At 48.2% G+C, this 17,837-nt stretch overlaps 1 protein-coding gene across 1 annotated transcript in view; it reads right to left on the reverse strand.

The window, feature by feature from the left end:
- Positions 1-219: 219 nt before the first annotated feature.
- Chchd6 (coiled-coil-helix-coiled-coil-helix domain containing 6) overlaps positions 220-17,837 on the reverse strand; it is a 213,691-nt gene continuing 196,073 nt past the window's right edge. Inside the window, exons 7-8 of the mRNA XM_052174302.1 lie at positions 1,678-1,813; positions 220-407 (exon numbers count right to left, since the gene is read on the reverse strand). Coding sequence (XP_052030262.1) covers positions 402-407; positions 1,678-1,813 — 142 coding nt within the window. The 3' untranslated portion in view covers positions 220-401. The remainder of the gene's footprint in view (positions 408-1,677; positions 1,814-17,837) is intronic.

Below are 17,837 nucleotides of genomic sequence, written 5' to 3' on the forward strand. Positions count from 1 at the left end.
GATGCTGGCACCATCCCAAGAAAGCCCCACTTCCCTTCTTTCCTCTCACACTTGCTCCACGGTGGCTTTTGTGTGGCCATGTAGTTATGGTTTGCATGCTATCCTCTGCCAGGCCTACTCCTCCTCCAGAGAAGCAGTCTGTCCTATGAGGCTCTGTGCCATGGATGACCAACAGACGGCTGGACATGGAGTCAACAGAAGTGACTGGGTGCCAAGGAGTGAATGACTGCAAACAAAGACATCTGCTTTATTTGTTTTCAATCAGTAGCACATACTGTTTCTCGAGCATGGCAGCCCCATGCTCAGAGGCACGCTCAGTTAGAGACTGCAGGGCATGGGGGCCATGGTCTGTGGTCCCATGATCGGTCCCCTCTTCAAAGCTCCAGGAAGGATGCTGCTCCTCAGCCCTTCAAAGAGAACAGCCAGAGTTCAGCTGAGCCCTCTTCTTCCCCAGAGATGGCCCAGGCTCAGGCTGTAAGATACCCCAGCCCCATGCTTTCCAGGCTCCTGCAGACTGCACTGGACAGTGGCCATTTCCCTGAAGCATAACTGGCTACTAGCCAATTAGCTGGCCTGAGACCTAGTCTGGGTCTCTCCTCACTGCCCAGCAGGACACAGGCTCTTACTTAACACATTCTGCAGCAATAATAGCCAGCACCACTTGTTTAACCCCAGGGGCCAGCTCCCTTCTCTGTTCTCACAGTGGTATGGCTAACCCCCACCCTGGGCTAGTGCAGCCTTGCCCACTTCTGCTCTGCCTAAGCAAGGCCCTTCCTCTTCTCTAGCTTAACAGCTAGGGATTTTCTAAGAGAGACACTGGGAGAATGCAATTGTGCAATCAGATTCCTGCTCTAGGGAGCTCTGCATACCTCCAGGCAGGTATACTAGCTCAGTACCTGGAAGAAAGCCCTCAGGCCTCCTGAGCTGGCCCAGGAATGCCCCTGCCATCTAACTGCTTTTGGAAACAATTCTTCCCTGAGGAACCTTCACTCCTATCTCACCTCTTCCAGGGATCACGTTCTATGCATCTGGCAGAGGGCACCAAGTTTTTCTAGTAAGGGCATCTTAGTAACAGGGTGCCCTGTGAGCCTGGGTGCTGAGGCCCACATTATGCCAGACTGCATGCATGGTCTAGAGGTGGCTTGGGGCCCACCTCTGGTGTTTACAGACCTTAGGTGTAGGACCAGGAAGGAGAGGCTGAACCTGGAAGGCCCCAAGCCTCTTTTAGACATGTGTGGTGACAAGGCACACTGGAACTTTCTGCTGTCTGTCCAACATCAGCAGCACCCCCTTTTCCAGGTTCCCACTCAGTGCAATGAAGGTACACTAGTGAGGTACACTGAGGGGGTCCAAGGACTGAAAGAGGCCACTGATACAGGGTGGATGGAGCAAGGCCTAGAGCTGCTTCTGCCAAGGAAGACTAGTGGTATAACTGAGTAGTTCTTCTCTCAGGCCCTCTGCTAAAAGGTGAGAGTTTGCCACTTGCTCCAGGAAGGTGGACAGACTTTATAAGCCTAGCCAGCTAGAGCAGCACAGGGGATACTGCTCCCACGGACATGTCTGGGGTCCCAAGAGTAGTGAGAAATGGCTCTGAGCCAGGAGGAGGATGGGACATCTAAATGCAGGGGCCCAGGCACAGACTGTCTCATGCTTACATACTAAGGCAGGTGGCCTCACCTTTCGGGCGGTGCTCACACAGTGCTGGTATGCCTTGACCAGGTCTGAGCACAGAAGCACTTCATGTAGATGGTCACGGTAGCAGCGGAGGATCTGGGCTTGTAGGCCAGAGCACACAGGCTCCATTCTGCGGGGCCTGGGGGACGATAAGGGCAGATGGCTGGAATTAGAAGGCATGAGAAGCAAGAACTTACACTCATCACCCAGAAAGACACTAGAGAAGCTCTGGAGGTCTGTCCATGTGCTAGCTCACGCTATAATGAGTTGCTGCAGGGTCTGGTTCTATGGCCAGTGGCCAATATTGAGTGGACTCGGGTACAGGGCTGTATGTTGACTGACTGCAGCCACAAGCCCCCAGGGTAACCAGGGCCCAGTGGAAGGGCCTCAGCTGGAGGACGGAACACTGGACAACCTCCCAGCTGGCTGGGCCAGGCACTGTCGAAGGGGTCTTCTGTGCATTCTTGACCTGATGCCACAGCCATGTGACAAGAATGCCATTTTCACCCAAAAACCCTTGTTCTAATTTTACTACTGTGACACCGAAAACCTACAGAGATGTCCAAAAGATAAAACATACTTCTTACAGATAGTTGTAGTAATGTGTTGAGACATTTTACTATCTGTTCTTTCTTCCTTTATCGACATAGTTTTAGAACCTACAACAAATGAATATGCTGACTTTCTACAACTATGATGCAAAACAAATGATAAAAAAGTAAACAACAGATTACACAGTTACAGGTGCCCCTCGCAGCTCCTCTGACATGACCACTACTAGATGCCGTTTTGTTCCACGAAAGCTCTCTTCGCTTGCCTCCCTTCCTGCCACATATCCAATATTCCCACAACTCACACACACATACACACTCTGACTCACCTTACACACAATCCCACACCGCCTCACACATCCATTCTCCTATGATCCCAGAGTCCCCCACTCGCATGCACTCACTCACAGCCTTCCCACATCGACACACTCCCCCTCCCACACCTCCTTTCACACCTTTACTCAGAGTCCTGTGCACACTGACTCTCTCACGCCCCAGCCCAGCAGCTCACACAGCATCACACTGCAGAAAACATGCCCCGGTCACCTCTTCTCGCTCTGTGTGGCACATGTTATTTACTCTTCCCTATCTCCTCTCCCACATGAGAAGACTGGCATAGAGAAGTTACATCACAGCCAGGGTATGGCGGACGGTGTATTTATTGACACTGTGGTGGCGCCACCTACCCATCACCTTTCCAGATGGGTTTTCGCCAAAGCCCCACTACTCCATGTTTGTAACAGCTGTGGTGGACTTGCAGTGAGAGACACCTGACAGTTATAAAGCTGCAGTGAGCCATTCCTCACATTCTTTGGCAATAAAAAGGATGGGCATTCTGCAAGCTGTGCTCCAGGCCATCTTGCTGTTCTCCTGCCCAGTGCCTCTGAATTGAGAGTGTCAGCCATGCAGCAGACACCAGAAGGGAGAGTGCTGTTATCAAGATAGCTTAACCAAGTAAAAGCCATCAGTTAAGAAGAGCCAGCTGCAAAGTACTCAGGGGCTTAGGAAGTAGGTCTGCCGTGGCTGATGCCCAGCCCAGGGGTCTGCATGGGCACTTTTACCACTGCCATTTGCTTCAAGATGCTGCCTGGGGTCCGTCCTCCTTCCTGAAGCAGCCCTGGACCACAGCCATCATGCACTATCCCTCTGTAGGACTCATTTAATCAGGCCCGACTCTTCCTAGAAACCTCCCTCACCCAGTTCACCTTTCCCTACTGAGCAGAACTTGGTCACAGGACCAAGCATGTGCCAGGGAAGAAGCGAAGAACCCATATTTAGTTGAGATAATAAGAGTCAATGGAGGTGTGAACAAGATAGAGGTTTGCAACAGAAGTGGCCAGGGTGGCTGGGATGCTGTGGCAAACTGCCAGGCCACAGGAGAGAAAACCCACATATAGGGTAGAAGCCCCCCACCCCCAAATCTCATAGCTGTGCCCAATGCTGCACATGGGGGATTCCTCCCAACAAGCTCCAGTGAGGTCATCTGGGGTCTTTGCCTCAGCATTTCATCACATCTTCATATACCTGAGGGAGAGCTGCCTTTCTCTTGATCCTTTGGAGACTCCCTTGCCAGGTTCTACCTGATGTACAGAGGCCCTGTATGTACTGTGGCATCACCTCCTTTGTAACTTCCCAAGAGCTTGTCTAGTCATGGGCCTTTTAGAGTTGTATGGCCTTGGAAGACAGTGTTCTCAGTGGCTTCATGTCTCAGACAAGTGCTCTCTATGACCGCTGCTCTGTGGTCCCTCAAGATCACTAGCTTGTACCCCTATCCCACTGTCTTCCCTTCTAGCTCTGTTCTCTCTCACATCTGGGAAGATGCAGGCATCCTCCCTGCACAGAGTTAATTAACCCTGCACAGTAATGGACTGCAAGCACCAGGCAGATACCGGAAGCTACTTCCTCAGCTCTAAGTGGTATGAGGTTTACTGTCCTTATTGAGGAAGTACCCTGGCAGGCTCCTGGGCCCAGTGTGATTCACACCCCCCTCCATACATGTATGACAGAGCTGCTGACACAGTCTGAGCTGCAAGTGAGGAGAGAAGTGGCTTCATCAGTAGCCTCTGTTCTCATGGCCCCTAGGACTGCCCACCTCACTGTTGACTGGTCTCCGATAAGAGGGCCTGGGAGCTGAGAGAAAATTTCAGAGAACATATAGTGGCTTCCTAGGCAGGGAGAAACTGGGCTGTGTGAAATCTACCTCTTGCACAGCATTGCTACTGCTGAGGCCACAGTCCCTTTCCACAGGGACTTCAGCACAGTAGGAGTACACACAGGCAGGCCAATGTCAACAGTTTTATCTGTTGTGCACAGAAGACTCTGAGAAGAGGCACAGCCCCTGAAGTGAATCTGTCTCTGAAGCAGGGTAGGGCCAGTCAGGTCAAACCATTTGGAAGCAGGTGCTGGGTAGCTTTACCCCACTCAAGGTGCCCTGCTTTACTGAGTGTCACAAAACAGCTCCAACAGGTAAGAATAATCTTGTGAATGGGTGTCAGCTTAGGTGGCTGTAGAAGTCCTGCTCAGCTGACGAGGGCATATGGTTTCAACACACACTCAGTAAATGCAAAGTCTTATAGCAGATGGCTCAAATATCAGGTCACCAGTGCCACAACCCTCACCCAGATCACATATTGCCTCAACATAACAGAAGCTGGTCAGGTTTTCTGTTTCTGAAGTGAACATCTATATTTCTGTTTAGCTTACATCAATCTGGATCCCATATACCTGCCAAGATAAAAACTGATGCCCAAAGGGGGTCAGGAATATGCACACCTAGAAGTCAGAGGCTTGGAGTTTCCTTCACTGTCCACAGCCTTCCTGGGCCTTGGAACATGACCATATTTGGACACAGTGTGGCTATGGATACAGTTAGTAAAGATGGGTAACAGAGAAGTAGAATGAGGCAAAGCCAGCGATAATCTAGTTCACACTCATGAGAAGAAAAAGGACAGAGACAGACATATGAGATGTTTGTGCTCTGAGGAGAGAGGTGAAGGCTGTCCTATGCTTTATCAGCCAAGGAGTGCAGGGGGCTATGAGGAGTGTCTGCAGCTCCTCTACTGGGAGAGAGGACCAGGAACTGCACACACCTTGCACTTGGCCTCTCAGTCTCTGAACTGGGAGAATATATGATCCTTTGGTGGCCTTGAGTGGCAGCAGGGTACCAAGGCTCAGAATCTCTTGGCACTTCTGGGCTGCCAAACAGCTACTGTGCAGGTACTGGGATGGATGCAAGGCTCAGCAAGGTCTCTGGCTTCAACCTTGTGAGGCAGTTTCCTCACTAGTTTTATGTCAACTGGACACAAGCTAGAGTCATTTTGGAAGAGGGGATTGTATTTGACAAAATGCCCCCACTGTGGGCAAACCTGTTGCACATGTTCTTGATTGATGATTGATGTGAAAGTGCCCAGCTCACTGGTGGGTGAGGTAGGTGGTGCCATCCATGGGCTAGTGGCCTGGGTTCTGTAAGAAAGTAGGCTGAGCAAGCCAGTAAGTAGCACTCCATCAGCTCCTGCTTCCAGGTTCCCACCCTGTTTGAGTTCCTGCTTTGACTTCCTTCAATGATAAACAGTGATGTGGAAGAATAATCCAAAGAAATCCTTTCCTCCCCAAGTTGCTTTTGGTCATTGTGATTCAGTAATGGTTACAGTAATGGTAATTCCAATGAAGACAGACACCGTCTACACTTAGAGATAAGCTGACTGTGGCTAAGAGAAGGGTAAGTATCCCATGAGCAGCTCTACAAAGAGACATATATGTCTCTTTGCTCCCTAAGTAGCCTACACCCTGGGAGACATCTGGGGTGAGGACCAGCCTGGGGAAAGGAGAAGGCAAAGAGGACATATAATCACAGCAAACAGCCTAGGGAGAAAACCCAGACACGAATGGGAGTAAGTCTTTGCTCTTCTGATTAAGCAGACTGTGCTAGGGCCTACTGTGTCCCTGACAACACACATCACTAACAGTGTCTCATGTCCTACTGTGTCCCTGACAACACACACCACTAACAGTGTCTCATGTTCCCCAGAGTACAAACAGCAGCTCTGTGGGACAGCATGGTTGCCTCACTCTGCACACAGGGACGAGTCTCAAAAAGCTTAAGGAGCATGGCAAGAAGAGCCCGGGTGTCCACTTCCATAGCCCGTGTCTTTAAGCCACTTAACATTAAGAAAATGCCACAAAATTCAAAAGAAGAGAAGATTAGGGGTACAGGAAAGAAACAAAACACAGGCTTATACCACAAGGTATGCAGGGCTTCTCGATGGCCTGGAAACTTGCTGACTCCACTTGAAAAGGGGTGGCACCTCACTTCCAGAAGATCCTGCTATACCACTCCTGGGCATATACCCCAAAGATTCCCCAGCATGTAATAAGGATACATGTTCCACTATGTTCATAGCAACCCTATTTATAATTGCCAGAAGTTGGAAGAACCCAGGTATCCCTCAACAGAAGAGTGGATGCAAAAAATGTGGCATATATACACAATGGAGTACTATTCAGCCATTAGAAACAATGAATTCATGAAATTCTTAGGCAAATGGATGGAGCTGGAGAATATCATACTAAGTGAGGTAACCCAGACTCAAAAGATGAATCATGGTATGCACTCACTAATAAGTGGATATTAACCTAGAAAACTGGAATACCCAAAACATAATCCACACATCAAATGAGGTACAAGAAGAACGGAGGAGTGGCCCCTTGTTCTGAAAAGACTCAGTGTAGCAGTATAGGGCAAAACCAGAACAGGAAAGTGGGAAGGGGTGGGTGGGAGAACAGAGGGAGGGAAGGGGACTGATGGGACTTTTGGGGAGTGGGGGTCCAGAAAAGGGGAAATCATTTGAAATGTAAATAAATATATCAATAAAAAAAAGAAGTATAGGTAAAGTTTCTCTTTACCCTTTTTAATCTTATGAGAAAAAAAAAAAAAGAAAAGAAAAGGGGTGTTGTAGGGAAGGCTCCACACAAGGAAAGGCAAAGTTCATGGTAAACCAAGGAACACGACAAGGCTGGAGACAACAGGAGGCCAGAGGGGCAGGATCTTCCATGCTCTTATGCCAGCATCACTATGGGGATAGCATCTTCCCCTGCTGTCACCTGCACTGCAGCCTCAGCAGGCAAGAGGAGTTCCTGCAGCAAATCCAGGGTGCTACTCCTTCCCCAGCTGCCTCTCATGAGGTGCTCACTGTACACCAGCTCACATAGAGCCAGTCCTTTGCCTCTCTCACTTTATTTAATAAATGGGATCTCACCAACTTATCCTTCTCCTATTATCACTGCTGACATCAATCTGATAATATTGGCCTGGTATGGGATCTGGCTATTATCTGTCCTCCTCATATTTAATTTCAAGGAAACATTGGTGGGGACCTTGGAGCAGGCTTTTTATTATAGTAGCAGCAGCAGCGAGATTCCACACACTAGCCATTCATCTCCGTCACGTTCTGCCCAGCTGCTCAAAGGCAGCTTCTGCTCCATCCTGTGGCCAGGGCGCAGGCACTGTTCAGACAGGCAGGTTGCAAGGGACTGGGTTAACTGCCTGCTATCGACCATGTGCCACTCAGCCTAGGTAAATGGGACCCAGGGATCGACTATTGATTAACATGCCACTCGGGATCATTGTCAGTCTGGTCTTCAGATGCCCATCCCTCTGAGAACTAGAGCCCGGTAAGAGGCAGAGGGCTAAGTGGGATGAGAGGAGGGATTGCATGTGTACTTGTACAACACCCCCCATGTTTGAAAGAGCAGGGCCCTTTCAGAGTCTCAGATAAGGAGGGAAATAGCAGGTTACTGTGGTCTTCAATGTCTGAGGGTGACTCTACTGGGACAGATGTCCCACAGTAGTTTTTGTAGCTGTGGTCTGGGGCTCTTGGGCATAATTAGGACGGGTCTTCAATTGGGGCTGAAGAGCTGTTTCAGTGGCTACGAGAGCTTGCTGCTCTTCCAGAGGACCTGAGTTTGGTTTCTAGCACTCACATGGCTTCTCACAAGCACCTGTTACTACAGTTACAGTCTTTTTCTAGCCTCCTCAAGGAAGGGCCCTTCCTACCCCCACTCTGTTCTCTCTGGAACATTGGACATTTGCAACCTGGAAAAACTGTCCATCTTAGCTGGTTTCTCACACTCTAATCTGGTCTACTTTTACAACTATGCCCTCTGACACTAACTAGAGGGATCCCTCTAATCAAGTCATACTGGTACACTGAAGGACTGTGCCAGCCACGTGGGCTTCACTTTTGAGGTCTGCTTTAGTCCTAGTGACAAGCTCAAACCCCAAGGCAAAGACAGCTATGTCCAGATCAAGAAATCTGTGTCCTGCTCAGCCTTTTCCAAAAACCTGAGGTTGTCTGTGAGAAAGTCCCAGTACAGATCTGGAAACTTTTAAGTGTTTGCTGAATAAAATCAAAACAACCCTGAGATTTCACCTTACACCAGTCAGAATGGCTAAGATTAAAAATTCAGGAGACAGCAGGTGTTGGAGAAGGTATGGAGAAAGAGGAACACTCCTCCACTGCTGGTGGGGTTGCAAATTGGTACAACCACTCTGGAAATCAGTCTGGCGGTTCCTCAGAAAACTGGGCACCTCACTTCCAGAAGATCCTGCTATACCACTCCTGGGCATATACCCAGAGGATTCCCCACCATGTAATAAGGATACATGCTCTACTATGTTCATAGCAGCCCTATTTATAATTGCTAGATGCTGGAAAGAACCCAGGTATCCCTCAACAGAAGAGTGGATGCAAAAAATGTGGTATATCTACACAATGGAGTACTATTCAGCCATTAGAAACAATGAATTCATGAAATTCTTAGGCAAATGGATGGAGCTAGAGAACATCATACTAAGTGAGGTAACCCAGACTCAAAAGGTGAATCATGGTATGCACTCACTAATAAGTGGATATTAACCTAGAAAACTGGAATACCTACCCAAAACATAATCCACACATCAAATGAGGTACAAGGAGAAAGGAGGAGTGGCCCCTGGTTCTGGAAAGACTCAGTGAAGCAGTATTCGGCAAAACCAGAACAGGGAAGTGGGAAGGGGTGGGTGGGAGGACAGGGGGAGAGAAGGGGGCTTAAGGGACTTTCGGGGAGTGGGGGGCTAGAAAAGGGGAAATCATTTGAAATGTAAATAAAAATATATCAAATAAAAAAAAAGTGTTTGCTGAATAATGCTGAGTGTGGCAGGGTGAAGACAGAGTCTTAGTCTTATGCCTACTCCTGCCCTCTCCCCAAATGTGGCAACTTCTAGAGAGGATATTGTCCACCTACCATCAAGCTGGAGGTCCAGAGGCATTCTTAGGGTGGCAGCTGGGCTTCTTCATGATGCAATCTGGGGTGAGCTTTCCCCTGCATGAAGACCCCACGGTAGTACCTCTCAGGGCACTTGAAAACATGCCCAAACTCTTCCCTGTCCCTGTTGGGAGATGCACCAAGGCTACAGGAGGAAGTACTGTTCTCCACAAAAATCAGTGTATTTGGCCAGCTTAAGTTGCAAGAACCCAGGGATACATGTGGTTCTGAGGGTTCTAATAGAGGACACCAGAAGAGGCCATGGCCCCTGTGCAGCAGCTCTGTGGCTGTCACACCATGTCTGGCCTTACAGTGACTTTAACTGTTCTCATGTGTGAAGTCTATTCTAAAGGAAGCCAAGTGCTAGGAATGTTGTTGGAAGTACAGGGCATTGGGAGCCCTGGTATAGAGGGAGCCTTGGTGTTTTGTTAGATGGATGTCATGCTCTTCAGGTTGGTTGACTTGCAGATGCTGATGGTCTACCACAAGAAGCCATGGGAGCATGGCTTTTGTAGAGCTATGAAAGGAGTCAAACCATTGGCACTGGCTGATTAGTGAGGAGACCCTAGGTCTAAGACAGTTCAGCTGATTTATACAGAGATTCTCTGTATAATGGAATGGGACCTGACAGGGATTGGCACACACCACACAGGCCCACTTCAACCATAGAGCCAAGCTCCTGGTCAGAAGTTTCCAGTATCTGCTGGTGAGAGAAATACTGCAAGGCCTGAACCACTGCAGAGAAAAGCCCCACATTTCAAGGCTCTGACCCATCAGCCTGAGGCCGATTCTAGCAGCAAGGGAGAAGCCCACTTAAGGGTGATAGCCTGGCACCCTGAAGCCGACCCAGTGTCTCTGAGGGGCTCTTGGGAGCCATACAATTGTCTTACAGACATGCAGGCTGGTCGACCTCAGGGAATTTTGAGATGTCTGGTACGTTCCCCAAGAGCTACCAGCTTTATTTAGTGCCTGATGTTGAGGTCTTCTGGGTTGCCACCTCTCCTGATTTATGACCTAATATCTCCCTTGACTTCCTGTCTTGCATCTCTCCTAAAGGTCCTGTGAGCCTCTGACCCCACTTTAAACTTCATTTTCAGAATTCACGTGATTATTTTTACCAACAGGAAATGATGCATAAGCAGACTGTCTGTCTATTCTGTTCCTCTCTGTCTCCCCAACTCATCATTAGCACCTGCATCATTCTAGACCCAAGGGCACCAGTTCTTGCTTTCTATGGTGTGCCCTCCTTCTGAATAATGCACCCACATGAGAATGTGGTGTGTGTGGGTACTGGCTCCATGCACTAGTAAAAGTACCCTGGTGAAGAGACCAAACCTACCTCAGCCTTGAGGGAACCATGAAAGCGTGAAGTACAGCCCTCACCTCAACCACAGCAGCCAAAGCAGTTGAACCTGCATAGACTCTGAGGTAGTCTAGTCTGTAATCGAAGGTCAGCACCTCTGTGATGTGTCTATGCTTGGCCCAGGGAGTGGCACTATTTGGAGGTGTGGCTTTGCTTGGGTAGGTGTGGTCTTGTTGGGAGTAGGTGTGTCACTGTGGGCATGGCTTAAGACCCTTGTTCTAGCTGCCTAGAAGCCAGTATTCTCCTAGCAGCCTTCAGATAAAGATGCAGAATTCTCAGCTCTTCCTGCACTGTGTCTGCCTGGATGCTGCCATGCTCCTACCTTGATGATAATGGACTGAACCTCTGAGCCTATAAGCCAGCCCCAATCAAATATTGTCTTTCTAAGAGTTGCCTCGGTCATGGTTGTCTGTTCACAGCAGTAAAACCCTAAGACAACTGCTTTCATAGGATTTGTTTCTAAGCTGTTCTGGGACTGACAATAGGAAGGAAGTGTCTCAGAGGCCCAAATGGTGCAGAGTGGGACTGTACTGAAGCTATCCAGATTCAGAATCTCAGAAACCTTCTGCTCACCTGTTTGCTTTGGCCACCTAGATCCAGGGCCTACATTTCTCAAAACTTCCCTGGCTTCTGGATTTACTGTCCTGCTACTAGCAGGGTGGAAGATCATCAACCTGTAAGGCAGCCCCCAGCTCTTCACTGGTCCCTGCTGCCTGTTAAAGATGAGAACCCTTAGTGGATGTTCAAAGCCCTCTACAGTCTATACATGACTCTAACATCCCAAGGCCAAGAGTCTGTGTCTGACCTCTCTGAGTCATAGAAACTGCTCTCTCCTGAGCTCAATTTTCCAGGGACTCTGGCTGTTCTCTCTGCCTCCAGTTCTCCAGTCACCTAAGGCCTATGCTCAGCCAGCAGATTAGCAAACCTACCTGTTTCCAATGTTCAAGCTCCCCTCTTTTCTACAAAGAACCTCGGTACTGTAGGCTGGAGCTGGACGTGGTGACCCACAGTGTACAGAGTTATCACTGGCTGCACTTTCTTCTCTTTTCTGCAACTCTTACTGTTGCTCATTTACTCCCAGCACTGCCAACACTGCATGTAACAGCTGCTAAATGAGCTGCTGGTAAGAGGCTACACTACAGGTCATTCTCTTACCATGCGCCGTGATCTCCTGGGAGCACCATGGCTCCCATGCTTCCCTCTCCAGAGTATTTTCTCTGTCCCACACATGCTTTCACAAAGATCCTAGAGAGGAGATGGTCCTTACTGGCTCATTACTGCTCACCCATGAGAGTGCGGCCTCCTGCCTCTCTGGTTCCCTCCCACTGGGAGGAGTGTTCTTGACTCTGTCTCTGCCTCCACCAGGTCTCTAGTCACCTAAGGCTTTGTGGCCCTTGCTGTTGCCGCCGCCGCTGCTGTTGCTGCTGCTGCTCCTGCTGCTGCGGAGGGTCCTAGGCACTGCCTACTACCCACTTGAAAACCACACGTGTGTGCTGTAGACAGGTCATGTGAGAGCTGTCTTTCCATTAAACCAGGGTGCCTGGAAGGCAGGAACCATAATACATTATATTTGCTTCCGCAGGTCTGCATAGGATACATAGCAGGAAGCAGATATTCCTCATCTGATGTTGGCAAGACATCAATGGTTGAGTCACAGGAGCTCTACTTTGCACAGGTTCTTGTGGCTGAGACTGACATGGGTCTACTTTTGTACGTGCAGGTTGGGCTTTGCCTACTTCCTCTGACTGTCAGTCAGACAGTGTCTTCTTCTGGAGCCCGCTTTTCCCCTGATACTCACCTCCCACACTCTCTGTGCCTGGCAGCCTCTGTTCTAGGTGACTCAGCCTCCCTTTTCCTCCAGATCTGAGGAGTCTTCCAAAGCTAGAGTCCCTGCTATATCCTCTGGCCCTATGTGTGGAACCTGTACACATGGGAGATCTTCAAGCAGCAGCTGCCTGCTGGAGCTCACTGTACAGCCTGGGCCAACTGCACACAGTAGAATCTAGAAGCATCCAGAAGAGGTACTATTGATATGGTGAAACACCATAACCAAAAGCAAGTTGGGAAGAAAGAATTTATTTGGCTTATACTTCCATATTGTAGTCCATCAATGAAGGAAGTCAGGGCAGGAACTCAAACAAGGCAGGAACCTGGAGGCAGGAGCTGATGCAAAGGCCACTGAGGGAGGGGAGGATGGTTTACTGTCTCTCTCAGCCTGCTTTTTTATAAAACCCAGGGGCACCAGCCCAGGAGTGGCACTACTCACAATGGGCTCAGCCCTCCCCTATCGATCACTCATAAAGAAAATGTACTATAGGCTTACTAGAGCCTGATCTTATGGAGGTGTTTTCTCAGTGGAGGCTCCCTCCTCCTAGAAGACTCAAATTTGTGTCAGGTTGACACCACCCTAGCCGGCACAGGGAATATCTGCAGGATAGGACTCCTTCAGTGGCATCCATAGCCACCCACCCAGTTAGTGTGGCTGGCTAGACTGAGCTCAGGTGCTGGGCATGTGTTGCTTCAGTTTGCCACCCAAAAGGGAAAGTGGATCTTGTGCCACGTGCTCTTAAGAGAACACTGTCATCTCATAAGACATAAGACAGGAAGGCAAGCACTGGGCCTATGATACTTAGACATCTTATGGGTCTGCCCTGCAGGCACCCTCAGCACAGCCACACCCTTTCTCCAACTCTGCCCTCTAGCAGCCTCACTTGGCAGTATACTCAAACTAGCCTCTTGGACCCCTCAAAATCTGGGCTTCCAACTGCCATCAACACCCCAGACTTCCACACCTTTGACCCTAAGAATACTCTGAATACTTTGGTATTTTCTCTGGTCTCAACCTGTAGATCTAGCCTGGCCACACCCTCCCCCCTCCCCCCCCTGTCTTGGCACCACCTGTAATCTATCCCCATGCTGTCTGCTAATACTCTCCCTAGAGCTCTGCTCACTATCTGACCTTTCCAGACTAGACCTGACTAGATCAGTGGTCGTTCTGCACCCACCCCTCCTTCAGCTATCCTCCCTCTGTCTTAATGAAGTCCAGCGTCAGTCCATTCTCTCATGATTTGTCCCTTTGCCACTGAATATAAGAAGTCACCATTAAACTCAACTCCTTTAGACTCCTAGCTTCTGAGAGTTTGTGCATTATATTTAGGACTGTGATCTATTCAGAGTTTATTTATTTATTTATTTTTTGTGAAACTCACTGTTTCAGTGGGGATTCTAGGAATGCACACAACTGACATCTTACATGTAAATGCATCCCACCCATGGGTCCTGCTCCCCCTTACCTGAGCACATGTAGATATTGGGGCTATATAGAAAAGCTTGGATTGAGCTGTGTGTTTTCTAGGAAGACACCTGGCCACTGGGCCTGTTCCATCATATGCAGGCAGGCAGCAGGATGACAGTCCCACTCTCTGTCCTGTGATTCAAGAGAAGCCCAAGAGGATCTTCTCTAGAGCCTCCCTTCTCCTGAATCTCACATGTCTCTCAGGACAAAAGAAGCCATGTACTCTTCCCCCCCCCACCCAAGACAGGGTTTCTCTGTGTAGTCCTGGCTGTCCTGGAACTCATTCTGTAGACCAGGCTGGCCTTGAACTCAGAAATCCGCCTGCCTCTGCCTCCCAAGGGCTGGGATTAAAGGCATGCACCACCATGGCCCGGCAAGCTATGTATACTCTATGCAGAAGGCACCCCCAAATAATCTTATCTTCTGCTACCTGGTCTTGATCTTGAACCAGAGTTCACCTCACAGTCACAGGGCAGGCCATAGCCTATGGGGGGGGGGGGTGTCTAGGAAGACACTCAGCACTCTGGACCCTGGAGAGGGGATTGTGATCACCACCAGTCATGTGACGGTCACAATGGTGTTCTGTCTGTTTTCTCAAACTGTCAATCTGAAGTCCTTGAAGGGTTTTGTGCTGTTTCCCTCCCATCTAACCCTTCACCATGAGAGGAGAAGTGGGGCCCTGATAGAGAGGGTACCATGAGAATACTAGTGGTGTGCTGCCAAGAGGAACAAGGGGAAATGAAGGCGGAGGGCAAAAAGGCAGTCTAAATGCTTGGAAGAGGGCCTCAGCTTACACACAGTTCACTGATGGAGAGCAGCTCCTATGCTGAGGGTAGTGGATAAGGGCTAAGAACTCTTAGGTGTTGGGAATATTGATATAAAAGATAGATAGATATGGAAATCCTGAAGGAAATAGTTCTGCATATGTGTACACGTGTGACCATCCAGGTAGTCCATGCATACATGTGTCCTAGCTCATTTACTGAGAATACCCAGAACAGTGAGAGCAGCACAGCAGTAGCACCAAGTACACCCGGGCCCAGAAGCTGGTATCCAAGACCATTAATCAAAGGCACTTAACTCCTTAAATGATAGGCTCCACATCTGGAACATAAGGAGATAAAGACCCCAAATGGAGACCTCATTCCGTGAACTAGTTGGGATGTACTTTGAGAGAGAAGGGATGGGGGGGGGTGGGGGGGAAAGACAGTCTTAATCCAAAATCTGAAACTCAGGCCATTCCACTAAATAAATGAGAATAAACATTACAACCCAATGAACAAATGTGACTTCTGGGCCTCCCACATAGAACCAGGTATTTGAACGCAGAGCTGGAGGTGGGAGGAGGTGAGACTCCTGTAATAGAATAGCAATCCAGAAACACAGGTGACATTCGGGACAGAAGCAATCACCCTTTAGCAGCCATCACTGTGGTGGCTGATTGGGTGAGCATGTCAATACATACAGGGCTTAGTAAAGGTCTGGAGAAGATCAGCACATTGGCGTCCTACCACAGTACTTCTTGACAAAATACTAGCTGGTAACAGAGAACATGGGGTCTTTATCACAAACAGAATAGGCCTAGGTCAACATGCCCAAGTAGGAGATGGGTGACTCAGGTCTCCCAATGGAAGAAAACCCTGTTAGAGCATAGCATCTATAGCTTGACTGTTGTTGTGATGGGACATTGGGCAAACACAGGCCAGGGTGTCACCCTACAAATAAGAGTCCTATACTTTCTTTAAAACTGTCAAGGCTGTTAGTGGCAGGAAAGATAAAGGAACAGGCCCATATGAAGGAGGTAACAGCTAAGTCAGAACAGAGTCATAAACAATGTCCTGGATCAGAAAGGAAGGAGAGGTTGCTAGAGCAGCAGGTGGAACCTCATTTATGAGGTGATAATTGTTTCATAAAGGAAAGGCTGTGTGGTAGCCATGGAGGACACTTTGGGAGGTCCATGAAGGACATATGCAGTTGAGGAGCGATGGGCTACCAGCTCAGACCAGGATACGGCAAGAAGCAGTGCTGAAGCAAACCTGTAACAAGTGCAGCACTCAGGGGCCCTGGTCAAGGGACGCAGGACTCCTGTGCTGCCCTTAGCATGGCTATTGGCTGGGTGTGCCTTCCAAGGAAGCAGCCAAACAATAAGGATGACAATTTGATAGGATGGAATGTATTCAAGATGTGCTTATCCAAAAAAAGACCTTACCAGATTTTAATTTCTTTTTCTAGCTAGGAGTGAGTAGGGTTGGAGAGATTTGACAAAATGATTCTAAATGCATCTTTAAAAGATAAGCAAGGTAGAAAAGCTTGTTCTACTAGAAATATAGTATTTTGAATCATGGCAGTTTTATAATACATTTTTAAGTATATTTAAAATATACAGGGCTGATCCTGGGGAGGAGTCTAGAAGCAGATCTGTTTGTGCAAGTGGGACTTAGCGTGTGGTCGAAAAGACTTAGATCAGAACCAACAGGACAAAGGACTCCTACTCAGAGAAAATATAAGCTGATCTGTGCTCACGTCTAACTCCCAAGTGGACCCCAGTGGGCTATTTAGAGTAACAGTTTAAGGGCATGAAATGAAAAATCACACAAGTACTATTCCCTGGGATTAAAGTCCTGGGGGAAGGAAAGCCTCTGCAATACAACACAAATCACAAGCAAAAACATGAACATAAAGATCCTTGGTTCCTAGCTACAAATCAACTCCGAAAGCATTAACTAGAGCAGCCAATAAGAGAGACCAGAGGTAGTGGCAACACTAAGGCACAGGCTTGTGAGAAGAACACAGGCTGCCAGTAAGTGAGCCACAGGAAGAGGAAGCGGACAGCAGCACTTAGTAACTGAAGAAGTGAGTTGTAGAGACCAGGGCTGTCTTCCCTTGTGAAATTGGCAAAGGTGTTTTAAAACAAAACAAAACAAAAAACAAAACAAAACCCTGTTACAATCCCAGGCTTCAGAAGCCTTGGGAAAATGGACACCCTCCTCCATCACTGTGTGCTTTCAAAAATGGCACTTGTACTTCCTGGAGGGCCAGTTGAAAAACCGTAAGTATACTAATATATGTGTATTTGGCTCTCTTGGTATAGGTTTTGAACTAGCCACTTTCTCTAGACAAACTTAAACAAACGTGTACAGGAAACCAGGCAGCAAGGCCATTTGTCAAGAGTGCTGGCTCCCTTAGAAGGGCTGGAAACCACCCAAGCTTGTGATAGGGGGCTGCTCAAGAATCTCTGAAATAACCATATGGAAGAGTGGCAGGTAATTAATATGAAGACATAATTAGACATCTACTGACCAGAAAGGTGTCCACATGTGAATGAGGTTAGTCCAAGGACAGATGTGTACTGCACAGGACTCATGACTCATTTGCCTAGTTTGTGGCTGCATTCTGTGAACTGAGTGATGATGGTCCCAATATAGTAACAGGGAAAGACTTAGATTAAAAAAAACCTTTCCTTATATTTTTCTATATTTTTATTATATAGTAATATTACATATATGAGTATAAAATTCATATACTATTTTTATAACTATTTAGCCAAAAGATGACACTGGTTTTCATTTTGAAAAACATCTAAAGATGCAGCCTATCTATAACTACACACATATACAGATGCATGAACTCTCTGGTATGTATTTTATATTAT

The sequence above is a fragment of the Apodemus sylvaticus genome, chromosome 2 (genome assembly GCF_947179515.1).
Source record: "Apodemus sylvaticus chromosome 2, mApoSyl1.1, whole genome shotgun sequence".
In the NCBI taxonomy this organism is placed as follows: Eukaryota; Metazoa; Chordata; class Mammalia; order Rodentia; family Muridae; genus Apodemus; species Apodemus sylvaticus.